A 17,855-nucleotide genomic window follows, 5' to 3' on the forward strand; every position below is an offset into this window, starting at 1 on the left:
TTGTAGCGACGGCCTGACTGTCCATGATGCCACCAAAGATACAAGACAGCAAGCACAGATTTCGCTGCCACGAAAGGATACACGGCACCAAGCACAGATTTTGCAACAAACGAGTAGGTAGGGTTTATTGAGAGTGGAACGCGATAGTGGAACGCAAGATCGGCGCGGTACGCGCACCTGGACTCGAGACTCCAGATGTCTCTTCTCCCAGTCGCGCGATGGGCTATGTTCACCTTGTAGTAGGTGTTCGGTGACTACTGCGAAGAAAATTTGTGGTGCAATCTCGCGTATTATCCGCATCCTATCTGCCGCCGATCCGCTCCATTAACAACTGCATCCGATCCGCCTATCACAGCAAGCGTCCATATTTCATCCTGCGGATATACGCTTCAATCCGCGGATGGTGCAGGGCTTTAGTTCAAACAAGGAAAATCAGTCCTACTGGCACGCCATTTGTAGTTTGGCAATGTCGGTCTTGTTCTGAATGTTGGGTAGTACTTTCATCACAACATATCCTTTGCAGCGACGTATTCTTTCCAAGTAGTTCGCCTTGGTACAGTCAGGTACTGCAACAAAAACGTGTAGGTAATACGTGATGCAAACCTTAGGCAATCGGGTGGCAAACCTTGGGGTCTGTCGAGGTCGCACACCCAACTATAATGGTTTGTTATGTTGTACATGTAGTGCTGCACTTCAGCTGGCATTCCTGTCAACGTGTTGTCGCCGACATCGCAGTATTTCACGACCTCTGACCATATGCACGACTTGAAGTCCTTCAGAGCCCTGGAAATAGGTAAACAAAGCTTACTAACGCTGCAGAAGTCAGGTGTAGAACCGCTATGCGTGTGTGCACAAGTGGTTCTATCGAGCAAACCTGCAGGCGATGTGGAGTTGATGGACATTTGAAGGGTCCGTAGAAAATCGCGCTACTTCGAAATCGATGAATCCAACGCACTCTCTGAACTTCGGAAGTAGCACTTCCGAGTTGCAGTGAGAACCTGAACAGGATACAGGTATGAAAAACCGTTAACGCGAGTATGACGTTGCACCACTTCTCGCCGTAACAGAGTACCTTGACCTGGAGGAGAGAGTTCGCATGTCCATTGGTGCACTCTGTAGAGATCCTCTGTGAAGTGGGCAACTTCTCTGACGTCTGCTATGATCTCGTTCGATCCACATTGGTCTTTTAGGGTTGTAATAATACAGGACTGGTAATTCCGTACTCCCCTAACGCAACAACAGAGACGATGTCAGACACCACGACAAAACGACAGGCGAAAGCGTGTTTGTTAATACGTACTGGCAAGAACGCTTGATGGTAGCAGAAGTTAAATTTGTCATGTCACCTACGGTGACATCGGTCCAGAGGAAGCCCTCACACTCCGAAAGCAAGTACGACACGTTGTGGTAACATTCCACAACTGAAACAGTATTTAACATCACACAGCAACGTGAAAGATGCACTTCACTTACCCGTAGAAGGAATTGATTCGCAGATCCATGCGTACTTGCTGTAAACCGTCGAGTGGAAATACTTGATCTCAGGGTTCTCAAGAACGTTCTTTGCTCTGATGCACTCTTGAGGTATTGAGTTATCTATACATCTTTGATAGTCAGTGAGGCCACTGTAAGAACAAAGACGCCGTGTAAGACTGAAGCAAAACCCACAGGTCGGCAGCCGTTTTGTCAGAGAGCAGCCGGCAACTTCCATTTGTCGATGTTACCAATAAGGTGATCTCCAGGACAAACTCACCGACAGACTTGTCTTGAGAACGCTATGTTCCCGTGAACACGTGTAGAACCCACAACACGGATCTTGAGATGTCCCAGGCATTGAGTCATATTCGTTACAATCCACCTCGGGCTACACGTAGCTGGAGATTCCACGATGTAGCGTCCTAGATGATGGACTCTTATTACAAGCAAGCATAGATTGCCCATGACCTGAAAGATTGTTCGTACCGTGTGGCGGAAGCTTCTTGCAGACCCACTTGTAGCGTTTATAAGGATCTACTAGATACTGTCGTAGGCTTTTGAATTGAGTGGCGTCGAAGCGCTCGGTACAGTGCGAAGCCAGAACGTTGCGGGAACAGGATATATAGTCGTTGAAGCCACTGGGTAACACAATGAGAGATGCGTTACTGACAGAGAAGCAGATAATGAGAAATGCTGTGGCCTACCTGCAGGCTGCCCTCATGTTGAATATATCCAGCTCGTTGTACGAGTTAGGTGACACGTGGATATCGATAAACCCGAGGCACCCGCTAAGGCCATTGCGTAAGTTATCTTCAGTACAAATGTCGTCTGTAAATTAGGTGCAGATGAAGTGAGGTATGCACTCGACTAGGCAGAGCGTCACACATAATGAAGCAAACCTGATACAGGCGTCTCGCAAGCCCACTTGTATGTGTTCATGTGAGTCTGGATAAAAGGGCGAAGATCTGCGAATCCTGCCACGATCTTTTCATCTTCACATACTTGCGCGACTTCCTTCTGTATGCACGTTTTGTACTGGTTATGCGCCCTAAGTGGTAAGATGAAATTGAATTTGAATCACGATTTCAGATAAATGATCTAGGGCCAAGGGCTAGGCGAACCTCTTTGTATATTGTCACAACATTTCTGATACTGCTGCCTGGAGAGCACAGAAACCCCAAGTAAAAAACAATTGCTATGGCACCTTAATGCTCGACGAGTTCAGCATCAGCTGTGTACGATTACTACAATATATTACAGGATAACCCGCTGTGATGATATCACATGAGCACAAAGTTTGTGGAAAGGACAAGCGACCTACTTGGCATTACTAAACTAAGACTTCCAAACTCTGGAACTACAGCCGTGCTGTAGCGCATACCGTTAAACGGATGCTTGCTCTAAAGCCCCCAAACTTTTTCTCATACACGCGGTTGGAGCCAGGCGCGAGTTCCGGCATCTCCCTCAAATGATCACTGCACTAAGTTACAAGGAACTCACTCGCATATAAACGACTTGTTCCCTAGATATTCTGATGGCATTTCGTAAGACAGCTTGAGTCTCTTAAGTATCTTGTAGCACATTTCAAACCTCGGTAAGAGTCGTTCAGATCCGCAGACAGTTGCTGGAATTCGAAGGAAACGCTTATAGACTTACTGAAAGCAACATATTCAAGCATACTTTCTGAACAAAATACGAGACGGTGTCAACAACAAACTGGTACTGACCGGTATGTATGAGCTCGCACGTGTAAGAGTACTTTTTCGAGATATGAGTCGTGAGAGCACGGACTTCTTCCAAGTTTTCAAGCTCCTTGCAGCGCCTGTCCACTTTAGCGTGAATGCAAGACTGGTAGTCCTCCAGCCCGGTGCATGCTGCTTGTCGATATATGTCAGGCTCTTTTGTCAAATAAGGAACAACATTTAAGGAGATGAAACCCATGCACGTCTTCAGCTCTCTTAGGGCCTCTGCGGCTTCGCATCTCGGCGTATCTGTAAACAACAGGCGCGTAGGTGAACTACTAGTAGTAGTAGTAGTAGTACTAGTACAAATAGCTGCGCAATTGCAACTACTAGTCGCATAGCGAGCGCGGTTACTTGTGCACTTACTGATGCGGCAGACCCAGTTGTACTTGTTGAAGAGTACGGTGGAGTAATATTTGACGTCTTCGTTTTCCAGCTCCTGCATATGCCGGTCATCGCAAACCCGCTCAACGGAAGAGGTGATGCATCTCTGATACTCCCGCACTCCACTGTGGAAAACACCAGGTTATCTTGTACCTTTTCTTCGTTTGAAAGAGTTGCACGTTATAACTGCTACGTGGCCATACCTGCATGCTATTTTCATTCGATGCTTATCGTCAGACATCCGTATATTGGGAATGGTCCTCTGATTAACGAATCCAACACACTCTTTGAAGAGTGGCAGCGCCTTCTCTTGACATTGCGCGGCTATAATATGAAAGAACCGGTAAATTACATTCATCGTTCCGATATCTGCGAGAGCCCCTACCTTCCAGCAGCTGTGGTTCGCAAACCCACTTGTATTTCTCGTACAAGTCGTCTGTGTAGCGTTTCGTAGAGGGTAACACCAAGAGCTCAGGGCTTCCATCGCAGCGTTTAATCTCCAACAACACGCAGCTGGCATAGGCCTCCAAGGATCTGACGCGGTATAATTGAGAACATTAGCGTACCAGACAAAAAGAGACGGTGGATGTGATGTGGTGCGACATAACGCTTACCCGCAAGCAGGATTTGTCTTCGAGCGGTCTTTAGTGTTTCGCGAGAGAGGCTCGACAAGGTCTTCGATGAATCCGGCGCATTCGCGCAGCCTCCGTGTGAAAGTGGCTTCCGAACATTTCCCTGGTTGAACAATACGGTGCTATACGCCTAGCACACTCTCGCCTACGCTTTTATACATACGGCCTCTTAGTTCACTTCCTGTGCTATTTCGCGACATGGCAACGCAAAATATGGCTGTCGAGCATTGTGTTACACTCTTGTCACATCGTGTTTTATTGTTACCTTGTTATGTTACCTTGATATTTTATGGTTTGGCGCAAGAACGGGAGAACACGATACATCCTGCTACTATAATGTTGTATAACGATTTTTGGTTTAAGTGCATTCTTCCCTTTATAGCACGCTCCTTAGAAATGAACACCACATAGCACGCTTCTATAGCCGACCATCATCTCAAATGACATCACTCTTTCCCCTGATTTGTTGAAAATGGGAGGCGTGCGCCTTTTTATGTGTGTGACATATATGCAGTTCATAATAGTCACAAAAATGGCGTACGCCTCCCGTTTTCAGCAGATCGGGGGAGAGAACGTTGTTATTAGAGATTCGAACAAATTTCGTTCTGTACCTCTCTGAGAGGACAGGTCAAACCACCGTGCAGGTCAGTCTGTAGCTTCATGCGATCACGTGACAGTGACCACGTGACCAAAAATGTTCTGCCAACGGTGGCCTTTAGAGCTAAGAGACTTAAGTGCGTTTGACACAATACCCAAAGATGAAGACACTTATTTTTAATATTTCAGCGATGTGCTTTGCAACGTGAGTGTCGCATTTGTGGTCCGTCCCCGTATCACAGTAACAAGCCGCAAATAAAAGCAATGCAAACTTCATCCACTAAAACGTACACAGTTCCTTGCGGGTGGTTTTCCTTTTTTTTTTTTTTGCACCGGACGTACGCCTGAAGTGTTGTACCATTAAAGTAGTGGGGGTGATTTAGTCGAGCACTTATTGTGCAAGGCTAAGTGGCATGACGATTGACACCAATGGCAATACGGAGAATGTGTGTTCCCTGCGTTCCTTGGTATATAAAATAGAACTGTTATAATTGGAAGAGCTTACTTGGGTACTGGGTGTCTTCACATGTCCAGAGGTACTTCGTGGGAACGTCAGAAATGTACCGGGTGAACGCGGGGTCCTGTGGAATTATTTCGTCGTCTTCGCATTTCGCCTTGATCCTCGTGTGAATACAGGCGCGGTATTCACGAATGCCTCTGTAATGAGCCATATCATGCTAACCTGTACATGAGCTTGGTGAGGAGCAAACACTCACGAACAAGCCACTCTTAGCCGCGAATTTACACTGGGCTGGGCCGCATTGGGTACGACGATAGATCGAACAAAACCAAAGCACTCCATGAGGCTGCTTTTGATGTCGCCTTCATCACAATAGCTCCCTGCAGAGGGCGTGAAATGAAATCATATTCATCGTCTCGTGTATATAAGGATTAAGGGATTTCTCAAACTCACGGTTCTGTGACATTGCACTTACGTTTCCCTGCACTTGCTTCGCAGACCCATTTGTATCTCGCTGGAATCTCAGTTGTGTATTCGCTTATTCTGGGCACTTCCACGAGTGGGTTCTTTTTGCAGGATGAATCCAGACGAGCCTTCACGCACGCTTGGTAGTCTTTTAATGCGCTATAGAGGAACACGGGTTAAACCAAGACTAACACAGGCTTAACATGTAAGCTCCCTGACGCATGATTAAAGTGGTGCAATAATTACACCGTTCTAATATGCGTGCCATTTCATGGCAAGCTGTTTGTACAGCTTTAGCTAATTTTGTTAGCTGGGCGAATGACACTTTAAAGCCAAACTTTAGAACCACTTAAACGAAGTGCATTTTTCCTGTGAGAAAAGACCAGCATATGCGCCGTTTATCAAGTTCCATGCTGAAGACCTGCACTTTCCTGGATTGAATGTAGTGGTGGCGAGGTCAACAAACCTTCATGTAATGCCCGCTTGGGCCTTCGAGGTAATGACAAATAAATAAATAGAATGACCAACACGACACTTAAACCTCGAACCCATATTCCTGTTAACACTTCACTTTGGGCGTGTTGGCACAGATCCATACTAAGAGAAGCGCGACTAACGAAGAGACGAAGACAGTACGGCACACACACAGCCCATGTTTCTCACCTGCAGGCGTACTGAATGTTGGCTTTGTTGGAGGAATCGTCAGAAAGCGGCTGCACTTGCATCTTGATGAAACCAACGCACTCACTGAGGTTCGCCAAGAGGTCTCTCGCATCACATTTCAAGGCTTCCGCTTCTGTGGAGTATCGAAGAAACCATGTATAGGGGCGTACAAAGACGCAGACTGTAACCTTGAAGTCACATTCGAAGCGGTGCTCGGGGCCCTTACTTGTGAAACACGTCCAGTTGTACTTGTAATACAAAGTCTCCGTTAGGTGCTTCACATCCTTGGTGTCATAGTAGCCAGTAGCACTAGAGCACAGTTTCGACTTCTCTCGAATGCACTGCTGATACAGCTCGACGCCTCTGCGTCAAGGAGGAGGTGTCAGAGCGCGCCATAAGAGAGATGCTCATAATTTGCTGACATACCTGCACGCAGTGTGTAATTTGACGTCGTCCTTTTGCTCAGCTTCTACCACCGGAAGAACCATGTACTCGAGGAGTCCCAAACATTCTTCGAGGTTCGCAACAACATAAGCCTTGGAGCATTTTAGAGCTGACGGGGAGTAAAACTTCGTTAAATCTTGATCCACATTGAAAGGAGGCAAAAGTAACCTAGGTATTTGGAGGTACGCACTTCTTTCACCGGAACTGCACACCCATTTGTAGTGCTCGTAAATATCGGCCGTATAATGACGCGCCTCGTGTGACATGAGAACAGTGAGGTCACTGCAGTACAGTCGCGCGGTGGACGATACGCAAAGCTGGAACTCGTTGAGACCGCTGAAAGGAAAGATGGGGCTTCGATGCTCCGTAAAAAATTAAAACGGATCATACCTGCAGGCTTCTTGAAGGTACTTTTTCTCCATGTAAGGATGCACCTTGAACGTCAGAATGCCCTTGCAGTACTTGAGGTGTTTCAATAGTTCTGCCTTGTCACAGCGACCTGAAGACAGACCAATTACCCGATGTACAAATCACTGTGTGCACTCCCATGTTTTTACACCTTCAGCTTACTTTGTCGCTTTTTGCATGTCCAAGCGTGCTTATAATAAAGGTCGCGTATGTACTTCATGACTCCTGGAGCCTGTGGCGGTGCAGCAGCCTTGCACTCGTTTCGCAGCGCGTGTGCAATACAATCCTGGTAGTACTTGGTAAACCTGCGGTAGAGGCAACGATTACAGAACAGTTCCCGTTATGGACAACGCTTCATGGTACATTTATTTGGTCAACTGATCTTACTTGCAAGCTACGTCAATCTGCGTCGCGTTGGCGAGAACGTCGTGTGCGACAGGGTCGACGACGACGCTTACCAGTCCTGCACAACGTCTGAGACGAGACTCGAGACCTTTGCTTCCGCATTCCGTTCCTGTAACAATCAACGTCGAATGCAGACTGACGCGTAACTCGAGTGGAAGCTTTACAACTCACCCTTGGAAAATTCCATCGTTTCACACGCCCACTTGAATTTCAAAAGAGCCAATTCTTTGTATTCGAGCACTTCGTTCGTCTTGGGGGCTACGTCGTTGGCAGTGCACGTACTACCCAGTGTCTTGTTGACACAGGTTTTGAACATATTGAGGCCTCTGCAAAAGTACAAGCGATTTCTCGACCGTCTCAGTAAGTGATTGTCTTCACCGCGATAAATCGCGCGTTGTTACCTGCAGGTGTGCATTGCCTTAGCATAATTCATCGTATCCTTGGGATCGGCCACTTCATTCAGAAGCAGGAAGCCCCTGCATTCGCTCAGGGAATCCAGAAGGCTCGGGAGCAAGCAGTTTTTCTCATCTGCATAATAATATATTAGGATGCCCTTAGAATGATGGTTCTTGGACTACTAGCTTTAAAACAAAACTCACATGGGGTGCAGATCTTGTCGTGATTATTGCGGACCTCGCGTATGAAGATGCGGACGCCTTCAAAGTGAAGGTAACCATTTTTGCTACCGCACAGCTCTTCGGTTCTCATAAACAGGCAGGAGCTGTAGTCCTTGTAAGCACTGGAAGACAATAAGAGTATTCAGCGGATCGTTCCCGAATGCAAAAAGGGGATATGTTAGCCCAATAAACTATTTCAGAAAATCCCAGTGCTCCTTGCACACGCATTGCATCCCGGGCGCTTACTGAGTGGGGGAACAAGGAATAATCCTCCACGCTTCGCATTCGCTGACCTTGACACGTCGTGGACAATGGACCGTTAGGGCAGAAATCGAAACAGTTTGGAAGCCACCCGTTTCTTTCGTATTAGTAAGCTCCAACAGTCCAAAGCGGCGCTAAGCACTTCGTTATTTTCCCGAGTCGTCTATTCTCTTCAATCACATATGAAGAACGATATCTGCACGCAGCAGAGCTGCTACAGGTGGAGCAAGGTGTACTTGTGGCGCTAAATACTTTTCACTCAAGGGCGCAAGCCCTCGTAACCACGTCATGTGTTAATTGGTAAGTAGGCCAGGTTCGAGCTTCTGTCGTATTGAACTTGTGAGTTGTGCTTCTGGTCGCTTGCAATGCATCTGCTGGGGACTGTTCCAATACTACATCGCGCAAAGTTCCCCCTCGTGTGGAATTCTTAACAGATACACAACTAGTTCCCTGCTAGCTCTGAGCAAGTGTACCTGCATGCGAGGCTCTTTGCCATGTCATTCGTAAAAGTCACATTCACAGAAAGGGGTTCAACCAGGAGAGTGACGAAACCAGTGCACGATTTGTAGTTGGCGAAAAGGTTTTCTTCTGTGCAGGATTTATCTGAAACAGAGAGGAGTCATTAGACCGTGTTTCACAGCAAATGACTATTTCACACACATCGTTTCACACACGTCCTTTTCGCACATCAATAACAATACAGTATTAGAAGCATCTGGAGCTTCTGCTTCTTGCTTTCTGATGTTATGGAATGGCAGTGTGCTCTTGCCATGGAGGTGTCTATCAACCTAGGACGCATAATAGAAATGAAACCAACCTTGGTTATTGAACTTCTCGCACTCGCTCTTATACTCTCTGTAGATCTCCTTGTATCGAAGAATTTTATCGGAACGCTGAATGATTAAGCGTTCACTGCTAGTCGGACAAGCTTGGAATAGTTTCCACTTCGTGCAGGATTTGAATTCTTCCAGGCTCCTAAAAAGAATAGAACGCCACCTTAGATCAACAAAATAGCATACCGTATAATAAAAGTTACCGGCATGCGTCGCTCATCTTGACTGGCATTTTTTGGTACCTCGAAACATGCACGGCTTTCTCGGTAATGAATCCCATGCACTTACGAAGGTCTCGCTCCAATAAGTCAACGTTACAGGTGCCTACAGGAAGGAACAGCTCGGCAACTGCTACGTTTGTTGCGTTAATTGTTGTGTTGTCTACGTACCTGGTACTGGTTCGATAAACCTACACATCCAGTTGTAACGGTGGTATAGGTCTGCAGTATATTCCAGATTTTTTGCAGTTGACGGAAGCACCTTGGAATGACATCGTTTTACGTAGATGTCCTCTATGCAGTCCTTGTAGTCACGCACCGCTCTGCAAGTCATTAATTCCACATACTTCACTGAACATCTCATTGGATGATTTCAGAATCTAACCTAACCTAACCTAGACTACCGGCGTTGGCGACAGTAAGCGGCACCATAGAGCACATGTGGGCATTCCTCGGATCACTCGCCGGCGCCGGTAAAACGCGTAGGTAATGGCGATAGACTTTATATTAATGGTAGGCTAAAGGACAACATACCTGCAGGCTCTAGTGAGAGTAACTTGGTCGTGCAACTCATCTTCGACTGGCATAACCTTAGTATTCAAAAACCCTAGGCACCCGCGGAAGTCCTGTACTGCATCTTGCATGCACAAAGAATCTGAAACGCAACCGTACACGTCTTACGGACCTCGTGCTTTGTTCGTGACGAGACATACCATGCTCGGGGTCTTGGCAGGAATAGTTGTACTTGTCAAACAGATCTTCGGTATAGCGGAGGACTTCCATAGAGCTCAGCACGTCGCTGTTGTCCTGGCAACGACGTTGGACAATGCTCCGCACACAGTCCTGAAACTCCCGTGTTCCTCTGCAGACGTCATTTCCGTGTCAAACCCAACACGGATTTTTCAACAACAGTACGGCGGTGTAATCAGTCTTACCTACAAGCTGCCGATAGTTGGTTCAAACGCGAACTGTTCCCTGTGTATGGTAACACACCGTGCTCAACGAACCCTTCACACGTCTTCAAGCTCTCCACTAATTCAGCACTTCGACAGACTGGAGCCCCTGCGACAGGAACCACGTCAACCAAACGGGTTGGCGAGGTTCGGACACCTTTTGGAAAAGCACGACACACACATTTGTCTTGCTGTAATATGAATATATCCACATTTAGCTAAAATAATTGGACCAAGAAACGAACGTTTCAAAAGAAATTTAAAGGAAAGGAAAGGAAGCGAATGGTGCCGTACGGACTTTGTGACAGGTGACTGAGTTACATTGGAACATTGGTCCGTATGGTCGCATTCGCTCGTAGCGTGTCACTCTGAGGAAGGAATGCGCCGGAGCGCACTGTATATCGCAGGCTGCGTTGAAGAATTCCGTTAGGACGTCCCTCGATGTTCTGGGGGCACTGTCAGTCTTTTACTATGTTTTAAGTAACTTTGCACTTTACTTCGATTTTAGTGGAATTTCATTGGTACCTCACTTTGCTGAGTCATGATTGTCAACCGCGATACACAGAACAGGGAGCTACATAAGGCGCGGTTACACGAACTCGACAGAAACGGGTCGAGTTTACTTATCGCACCTCCTCACATCAATCTTCCCTGGAAGACTGGTTGACACGGCTGATGGGAGAGGATATGCTGGGATGAATTAACTCGACCAGTTTCTGTCACGTTCACGTAACCGCGGGCTATAGAAGGTGGCTGTGGTACACGTGTACGGCTATGTACACGACAGTAGTCTGGCATGTGTTTCGTTCACTTGCGTCGTCTCACCACCTTGTATCCTGTTCAACTGCACCGCACTTACTTTGCTGGCACGTCCAGTTGTACATGTGAAACACATCTGAAATGTAATATTTCACTTCAGTCTTTTCGAGCACCTGCGACGACCGTGCGCAGTGTTCCGTCTTCTTGGCAACGCATGCCTGGTAGTCGAGGACGCCCCTGCAGTTAAACGTAAGTGAACGTAACATGCGGCCACTGTTACAGTAAGGACGGTGTACCGGCAGGCGAGTAGCCCAAGAGCTTCGTTCTTCACTGTCTTAGCAGTGTCCTTCTTGTCGTGAAGGTAAGGAGTTACTTTTTCTTGGACTACTTTGTAACATTGCTTGAGGTCGTCCAGTAAGGAATCCTCGGAACACAGCGGAGCTGAAAAAAAAAAAGGAATTAGAAAAAGAAAACATTGCACGGCATCCATTGGTCTTCGCAGCCGTGAACGCGTCCTATCTCCTATCTCTAGCAGTGCCACTCTGCTCCAGAGATTATACTGCAGCACGATTGGTGCCACCATAGGATCGTATAGTTTTAGTATCGGCGCACCACTTTGTCGCCACGGAGAGTAATACGGCTAGCTATAGCAGCCAATAGGAACAAGTGTACGACTGGGCTTAAACATGCCCTTCTTATGTTAAGCACTGCTATAGGCCCTGGTCAATGGAGAGTGACTCATGGCATGATTAAACATTGGCCGTCTGACGACGGACGCACAAGACTGTTCTTACCGACATGGCTCTTGGTCGTGCATGCCCATCTGTACTCATTCGGTAGCATCTTCGTGTAGTAGGATATATCTAGGTCTTGTAATATTTTGACATTTCGACCAGCGCATTGTTTATTAACCTGTATTTGGACGCAATATTCGTAGTCCGAGATGGCACTGAAATTCATTAAACATTTTTGGGTTAAGTCCTGCGTTCTGCACCGATTTTAAGACTGATAAGACTCACTCGCAAGCCTCGGCAAGCTCAGAATCTTTGAGGAATCGGTTCAGCTTAGGATAGACAAAGACATGCAAGAATCCCAGACAGCTCGTCACAGCGCGGTGGAGCGTAGCTTTAGTACAGGTTTGCTCTGAACGTGAACGTATACTCGAGTTAGGAACCGTAGTGCTCAAATGCGATATGATCAATTTTATGAGTCACCTGCATCCTTCGCAGAAACAGTGCGCCCCAACTTGGCATAGTTCTCGAGGAACAAGTCACAACTCCAGTTGTACAGATCGTAGTATTTTCGTGTGTACAGTTGGATATTCCTGGATTCAGGTAGCACGTACTCGTTTTTGCATTTACTTTTCTCCGCCGAGTGAACGCAAAATTGATAGGCTTTCACGTCACTGCAAAACGGGTTATGGTTAGTTTCACTCCAACATGCAGTCCTTTAAAACGTCCGCCACCTGCACATTCGTTCGAACTGGGAATTCTTGACGTTGCGCCCCACCAACGAAATAGACTTGCGCGTGTGGTTAGACAGGTAGGCGAAACACCCTTGGAAGGCGTCCGAGATCTCGGCCTCGTTGCAAACAGCTGCGGATAAAAAAAAACATACCCCTCAGTACAGTTTCTCTCAGCAACATAATCACAGCAAAAATAACTCACGTTTAGGGACGTAGTCGCACACCCATTTATACTTGTCAACCCTGGTCACCAGCGAGTCTCTTATGCCACTGTTAGAGAGCAATTCCTCGCTGGAGTCGCATGGTAGCAGTTTAGTCTTCAGACACCGTTCGTAAGCGCGCAATCCCCTGTGACATTTTGAAGAGTTAGAGTTGTTCTGGAACTCGTTGAAAACGAAATCTTACTTGCAAGCAACGCGCAGTTTCTCCGGGTCGGTCCTTTCCACGGTGAATGGAAGCACGGCAAATTGGAAAATCCCGTCGCACTGGTTCAGTGTTTTTACGAGGCTACTCGGCTGGCAGTGCTTTTCTGTACGGGGTGCATCACGGCATGTTTCAGAACACGGAAGCTTTTACATATTCAATAATGCACAGACAAATGAAATGCAAAATATTTGGCATCGTAGTGAAGTTGCGCCATGGTTTCCTTCAGGAGATTGGAGGCATTAGAAGATAGCCAGAGAAGAAGACATTTGCAACGAAACTTGTGTTTCATGCATTCATATCCAACTTAGTTATGGACCTCACCTGCATCACAAAATGTACCGAGATCTTCATAAATTCTTTCGAATTGCCGCCTCACTGGATTTCTTGCCCAGCTGTTGGCTTTCGTACACGAAATATCAGTCTTCATGACCAGACACTTCTTGTATCTCTCCAAATACCTGTAATATGAACGAAGTCAAACGTCAAAAACAGTTTCGCCGCTTTGCAAGTACACGGACCTGCATCCCATGGCAACACCTGCTGGACCAACAGCTCCATGGATCAATGGCAAAGCGAACTTGCGCAGGTTGCCGACACATCTGGTGTACTGGTTGCGTAGGTTAGTCGTAGAGCAAGGACTACCTGTTCAACAATACATAGTATGCAACATCAAGGGACATATTTCAGTGAAAAGTAATGAAGCTGGTGCCACAAATAAGCTGATAAAACTTCCTCCTTCCACATATAGCTCCTTGAGGCCACACAGAGCCGAACACCTTGCTCCCAGTTCTGGAAACATTCCAGTGAGATTAAATTTTGTATGTCCTTCAGTATTGAAAGGCGACATCATGGCAATATGGAGCTGAACAGCCACGGGAATACTCACTCCGATAAAAAGAGTCGGTGAAGAGCAGATGGGTTAGAGGTGACCGCGGGTTGCATTGACAGTATCCGCATCCGCACGCGTAAGATCCGCAAGATGCGGGAATATTGACCATATCCCCAAATCCGCAGTCATTATATTTGGGAAAATCTTACAAACCACTTAAGTGTATGTCATCCAGAATTGTCGAGGCATATTAACGAGGAGGATTTACATGGGAAGGGAATGGTTCCGGAGCAAAATGGTCATAAAGCCAGGATGTTAAAATGACGAGCCTCATATTAACGATGTCAGAAACTGTATTTGTGCCAATTGTGGCTCCACTGGGGGAAGTCAACGAGACACTACTGCTTGCATCGAGAATTAGCGGAGGCAGGACTACAAACATGGAGACGCAAGCACAAGCCCCCTAAACGCCGAAGAATCAATAAATTCGTATGACTCAAGAAAAAGGTGCTGACGCCAGGATTCGAACCCTGATCCTCCTAATTTCCGGTCAGGGATATATGCCGTAAAATGCAGATAGCCGCGCGAACGACAGAGGTGCGCTATTTTATCCGTAACATTGTTCACATTTGGCTAATTGATCACATTTGATATTGCAGTGAAAAGTCTCCCAGAACGAGGTTCGCATTCGACATCATCTCCAGGAACATTCAACAACGCATTGTGCCACCCGCGCAGGACCCCGTACAGCCGTACTCTCATATATGTCTATGATGTTACCCATAGCTCATAGTTCTCTCCATGAGCTGCCTTTCCTCGCTTGTGTTTGTTCAGTTTCTGCAAGTATATTGCGCAATGACTTTTTCAGACCCCATTTCATTTTCTTGACGTGTCGCTATAGCGCATGCATAAATTGCCCTCTGGTCTGGCTCGTGAACATTACGCTGATGAAAATTGCGCATTGCTATTACTGGTAACAGTCACTGTTCACTTTCTCTTACCTGATGAAGCTTTGGAAGAGCAAATATGTCTAATGTTAGACATCTCTGGAGTTGTAGCATTCGTGGAGTCCACTTTCTCAAGGAAATCATCGTAGGCGAGATACATCCCTGAAAGCTTGTTCGCTACGCAATATTTGTAGTCTTGGTAATGGCTAAAAAAAAAAGCAGTTGTGAATTTCTCTGGTTGCAACGTTAGACTTGTTGAAAATATTAGCAAATTTGGCACACGATGAGAAGTAAGGTACCTGCAGGTAGTGTCTGATCGCCGACTGGTGGAATGAAACCTCGAAGGTTGGGTAATAGTGACAAATCCCATGCATTCGTTGATGGCATCGCGAAAGCTTTCCGAGTTATACGTCAGTTGAGCTGTGCCTGGAGTGTTGCGAGGACGAGGTACCGTGAACAAGAGCGCTTGTTTTATTAGCGCCATCCTGGTTAAGATCTTACCCTTGTAGTCACTAGCTGCTGCGCAAGTCCAGTTGTACTTTTGGATTATCCTATACAGTAGCTTCTTGATATTTGGAGTGTCTGGTAGCGGCCAGTTGTCGCAGATCTGAAACATCGCCACTCTTGCGCAGTGTTGTGCTTCCGTTAGGTACCTGCCGCACGAAGTAACAATTGAGACATCAGCCTCATGGCCAAATGAGGAATTATGCATTGTAGAAAATCTGGTGGACGGGCAACGTACGTGCATGCTTCTTTCATGTGGTCCTTCTCCTTAGGGGTTGTGGCGTGGGGCTTCACGTCGAACTCCACGATGCTTAGACATTCGTTCAGGCCTTCTTCCAACTTTCCCTCGTCGCATTCTGGTTCTGGGACGGGTTAGAATGTACTCTCTTTGTGCTATTTATACTGGCAATGATGATGATGACGATAATGAGTTGCTGCAGTTTCGTTGCGCATCATCAAGCGAGTATGGCTATACCGACCCGGCGAACAACGGCAACGAACGAACCAGTAGAAAGACAAGAGTAATGAAACGAATGGTGTGTTCAGTGTGGGTCTTGTCAGCGGAACATTTCACATTTGTCGTTTCCACTAAAAGTGGTGATCAAATGAGGCCGAATATTTATGAGGCAAAAAAAAAAAGAAAAGAAAAAAGAAAAACTGCACGGTTGTAAATATTATTCAGCTCGATTTACTACCACTAGGTGTCATTCGCTTATTGAATTATTTCTGTATCAAGTAAGTAAATCGCGTAAGTAGCAAGTGGGTACATAATGTCAATAACAAGTGAGTATATCAAGTAAGTATCAAGTAACTATCAAGCATCAAATATCATTCAAGCAACCAAAGAGTTTCGCGTACCCGGGAAACTAGATCGCTCTGAGCACGTCCATTTGTAATCCTCGTAGTACTTGTTGGTGTGTTCCCAGAGCTTGTTCTCAACAAGAATCTTGCTATGTCGGCATTTCACGTCAACCGTGTAATCGATACACTTTTGGTAGTCTTTGATACCTCTGTAAATAAGACGAGAACGTGAATACTCCGATCCAAATGCACTGTTTCTCCACGCGTGACTTACTTGCAGGCCAGACTTAGCCGCCATTGGTCTTTTTTGTCAGCGACATTTGGGAGTACTTTGTACGTCAAGAATCCTTTGCATTGGCTAAGATTGCGCAGCAATTCCTCTTGTCGACAGAACACTCCTGGAAAAATATGAATCAAGTTGAGTTATGATGTCGTCGTGTAATTTCGAATGTTTCATTACCAGTCTCGCAGGTCCAGTTGTATTTATCGTAAACGTCCCGTGTGTAGTACTTGACGATTACGTCTTCAAGAATGCTTTGGTTGTACCTGCATGTCTGAAGGGCTGTCCTAATGCAAAACTGGTAGTCTCGCACACCACTGTGTAAACGACAAAGTAGCTGGATTATATCTCTGGTTCGCGTAAGGTACAACGACGTAGTACAACACTTACCTGCATGCTGTGTTAATTGCAGATTCCACTTCATTGTTTGGTATGTTCGGAATTACATTGTACTGAATGAACGGATAGCAGTTCTTTAGGTGCTTCACAATATTGGTGTCGTCACATCGCATTTGTTCTGCAACAAACAATCCGAACTGTTCTTTCAACACACACACACGTCCTATATGCAGACAGGATTTCACGCAGGCTTCACTTCCTTTGCTCGATTCTGGAAGACTCATCTATGCGTCTAGCAAAGAGTGTCTTCGTGAGCTGCAGTTAACTCTGCTAGATTCCTTTCTTGGAACATTAGCTAAGTACTGAACATGCTGTGGTGAAGTGTGGACATGCTGAAGTGCTGTGCATGTGAGGTACAGTTGACAACTCGTGTCTTTACGCCGCAAGACAATTATGATCATGGGCGAGGTCATTGTGGCCGGTCTGTGGATTAATGTTGCCCGTCTTGGTTTTTTTTGTCCGTGGACCGAAATCTCTGCACACGGCACATTGTATTCAACGTCACTCGCGGAAGACGGCAACGCGGAAGACGTTGCCGCAACGATGAGATTGGGCAGGCGGACGCGCTATCAGTTCCACCAAGTTCAGAGTGTATGGAACATTGGGCGTTATACAGTAAACCTATGAAAACTTTCGCTACGGGCTGGCTCGAAATAGGAAATCTATGACTCCCGATATCAATGACAAACAAAATCGTTTCACCTACCTTCAAATTCGTTGGTATCTGCGACGTCACAAACCCACTTGTGTTGATCGTACAGTTCATGAGTATATCTCCTGATTTCTTGCGCGTCCAGTATGGCGCTGCTCGGATGGCAGGAGGAGAGAACGCGGGACATGACGCATCTTCTAAAACCTAACAACGAACTGCAACGCAAGTATCGTGT

The 17,855-nt window shown here is 46.4% G+C and overlaps 1 protein-coding gene across 1 annotated transcript in view; it reads right to left on the reverse strand.

Annotated features, from left to right (window-relative positions):
* LOC135401116 (uncharacterized) overlaps positions 1 to 17,855 on the reverse strand; it is a 75,440-nt gene that overhangs the window by 43,758 nt on the left and 13,827 nt on the right. Inside the window, exons 34-88 of the mRNA XM_064633313.1 lie at positions 17,675 to 17,835; positions 16,960 to 17,086; positions 16,750 to 16,886; positions 16,564 to 16,687; positions 16,347 to 16,498; positions 15,727 to 15,850; positions 15,486 to 15,637; positions 15,284 to 15,410; positions 15,039 to 15,190; positions 13,727 to 13,850; positions 13,530 to 13,666; positions 13,188 to 13,311; positions 12,985 to 13,130; positions 12,783 to 12,912; positions 12,532 to 12,722; positions 12,337 to 12,460; positions 12,112 to 12,266; positions 11,614 to 11,758; positions 11,418 to 11,554; positions 10,541 to 10,667; positions 10,319 to 10,467; positions 10,140 to 10,260; positions 9,777 to 9,928; positions 9,591 to 9,711; positions 9,372 to 9,529; positions 9,028 to 9,157; positions 8,276 to 8,415; positions 8,078 to 8,204; positions 7,848 to 8,002; positions 7,659 to 7,785; positions 7,434 to 7,576; positions 7,254 to 7,362; positions 7,054 to 7,199; positions 6,846 to 6,972; positions 6,646 to 6,782; positions 6,420 to 6,552; positions 5,767 to 5,915; positions 5,548 to 5,671; positions 5,337 to 5,488; positions 4,217 to 4,337; positions 3,988 to 4,136; positions 3,806 to 3,926; positions 3,585 to 3,727; positions 3,204 to 3,467; positions 2,977 to 3,100; positions 2,376 to 2,524; positions 2,181 to 2,304; positions 1,963 to 2,114; positions 1,754 to 1,898; positions 1,474 to 1,625; positions 1,301 to 1,421; positions 1,073 to 1,227; positions 875 to 998; positions 626 to 783; positions 443 to 566 (exon numbers count right to left, since the gene is read on the reverse strand). Coding sequence (XP_064489383.1) covers positions 443 to 566; positions 626 to 783; positions 875 to 998; positions 1,073 to 1,227; positions 1,301 to 1,421; positions 1,474 to 1,625; positions 1,754 to 1,898; positions 1,963 to 2,114; positions 2,181 to 2,304; positions 2,376 to 2,524; positions 2,977 to 3,100; positions 3,204 to 3,467; positions 3,585 to 3,727; positions 3,806 to 3,926; positions 3,988 to 4,136; positions 4,217 to 4,337; positions 5,337 to 5,488; positions 5,548 to 5,671; positions 5,767 to 5,915; positions 6,420 to 6,552; positions 6,646 to 6,782; positions 6,846 to 6,972; positions 7,054 to 7,199; positions 7,254 to 7,362; positions 7,434 to 7,576; positions 7,659 to 7,785; positions 7,848 to 8,002; positions 8,078 to 8,204; positions 8,276 to 8,415; positions 9,028 to 9,157; positions 9,372 to 9,529; positions 9,591 to 9,711; positions 9,777 to 9,928; positions 10,140 to 10,260; positions 10,319 to 10,467; positions 10,541 to 10,667; positions 11,418 to 11,554; positions 11,614 to 11,758; positions 12,112 to 12,266; positions 12,337 to 12,460; positions 12,532 to 12,722; positions 12,783 to 12,912; positions 12,985 to 13,130; positions 13,188 to 13,311; positions 13,530 to 13,666; positions 13,727 to 13,850; positions 15,039 to 15,190; positions 15,284 to 15,410; positions 15,486 to 15,637; positions 15,727 to 15,850; positions 16,347 to 16,498; positions 16,564 to 16,687; positions 16,750 to 16,886; positions 16,960 to 17,086; positions 17,675 to 17,835 — 7,722 coding nt within the window. The remainder of the gene's footprint in view (positions 1 to 442; positions 567 to 625; positions 784 to 874; positions 999 to 1,072; positions 1,228 to 1,300; positions 1,422 to 1,473; positions 1,626 to 1,753; positions 1,899 to 1,962; positions 2,115 to 2,180; positions 2,305 to 2,375; positions 2,525 to 2,976; positions 3,101 to 3,203; positions 3,468 to 3,584; positions 3,728 to 3,805; positions 3,927 to 3,987; positions 4,137 to 4,216; positions 4,338 to 5,336; positions 5,489 to 5,547; positions 5,672 to 5,766; positions 5,916 to 6,419; positions 6,553 to 6,645; positions 6,783 to 6,845; positions 6,973 to 7,053; positions 7,200 to 7,253; positions 7,363 to 7,433; positions 7,577 to 7,658; positions 7,786 to 7,847; positions 8,003 to 8,077; positions 8,205 to 8,275; positions 8,416 to 9,027; positions 9,158 to 9,371; positions 9,530 to 9,590; positions 9,712 to 9,776; positions 9,929 to 10,139; positions 10,261 to 10,318; positions 10,468 to 10,540; positions 10,668 to 11,417; positions 11,555 to 11,613; positions 11,759 to 12,111; positions 12,267 to 12,336; positions 12,461 to 12,531; positions 12,723 to 12,782; positions 12,913 to 12,984; positions 13,131 to 13,187; positions 13,312 to 13,529; positions 13,667 to 13,726; positions 13,851 to 15,038; positions 15,191 to 15,283; positions 15,411 to 15,485; positions 15,638 to 15,726; positions 15,851 to 16,346; positions 16,499 to 16,563; positions 16,688 to 16,749; positions 16,887 to 16,959; positions 17,087 to 17,674; positions 17,836 to 17,855) is intronic.

The sequence above is a fragment of the Ornithodoros turicata genome, chromosome 7 (assembly GCF_037126465.1).
Source record: "Ornithodoros turicata isolate Travis chromosome 7, ASM3712646v1, whole genome shotgun sequence".
NCBI lineage: Eukaryota > Metazoa > Arthropoda > Arachnida > Ixodida > Argasidae > Ornithodoros > Ornithodoros turicata.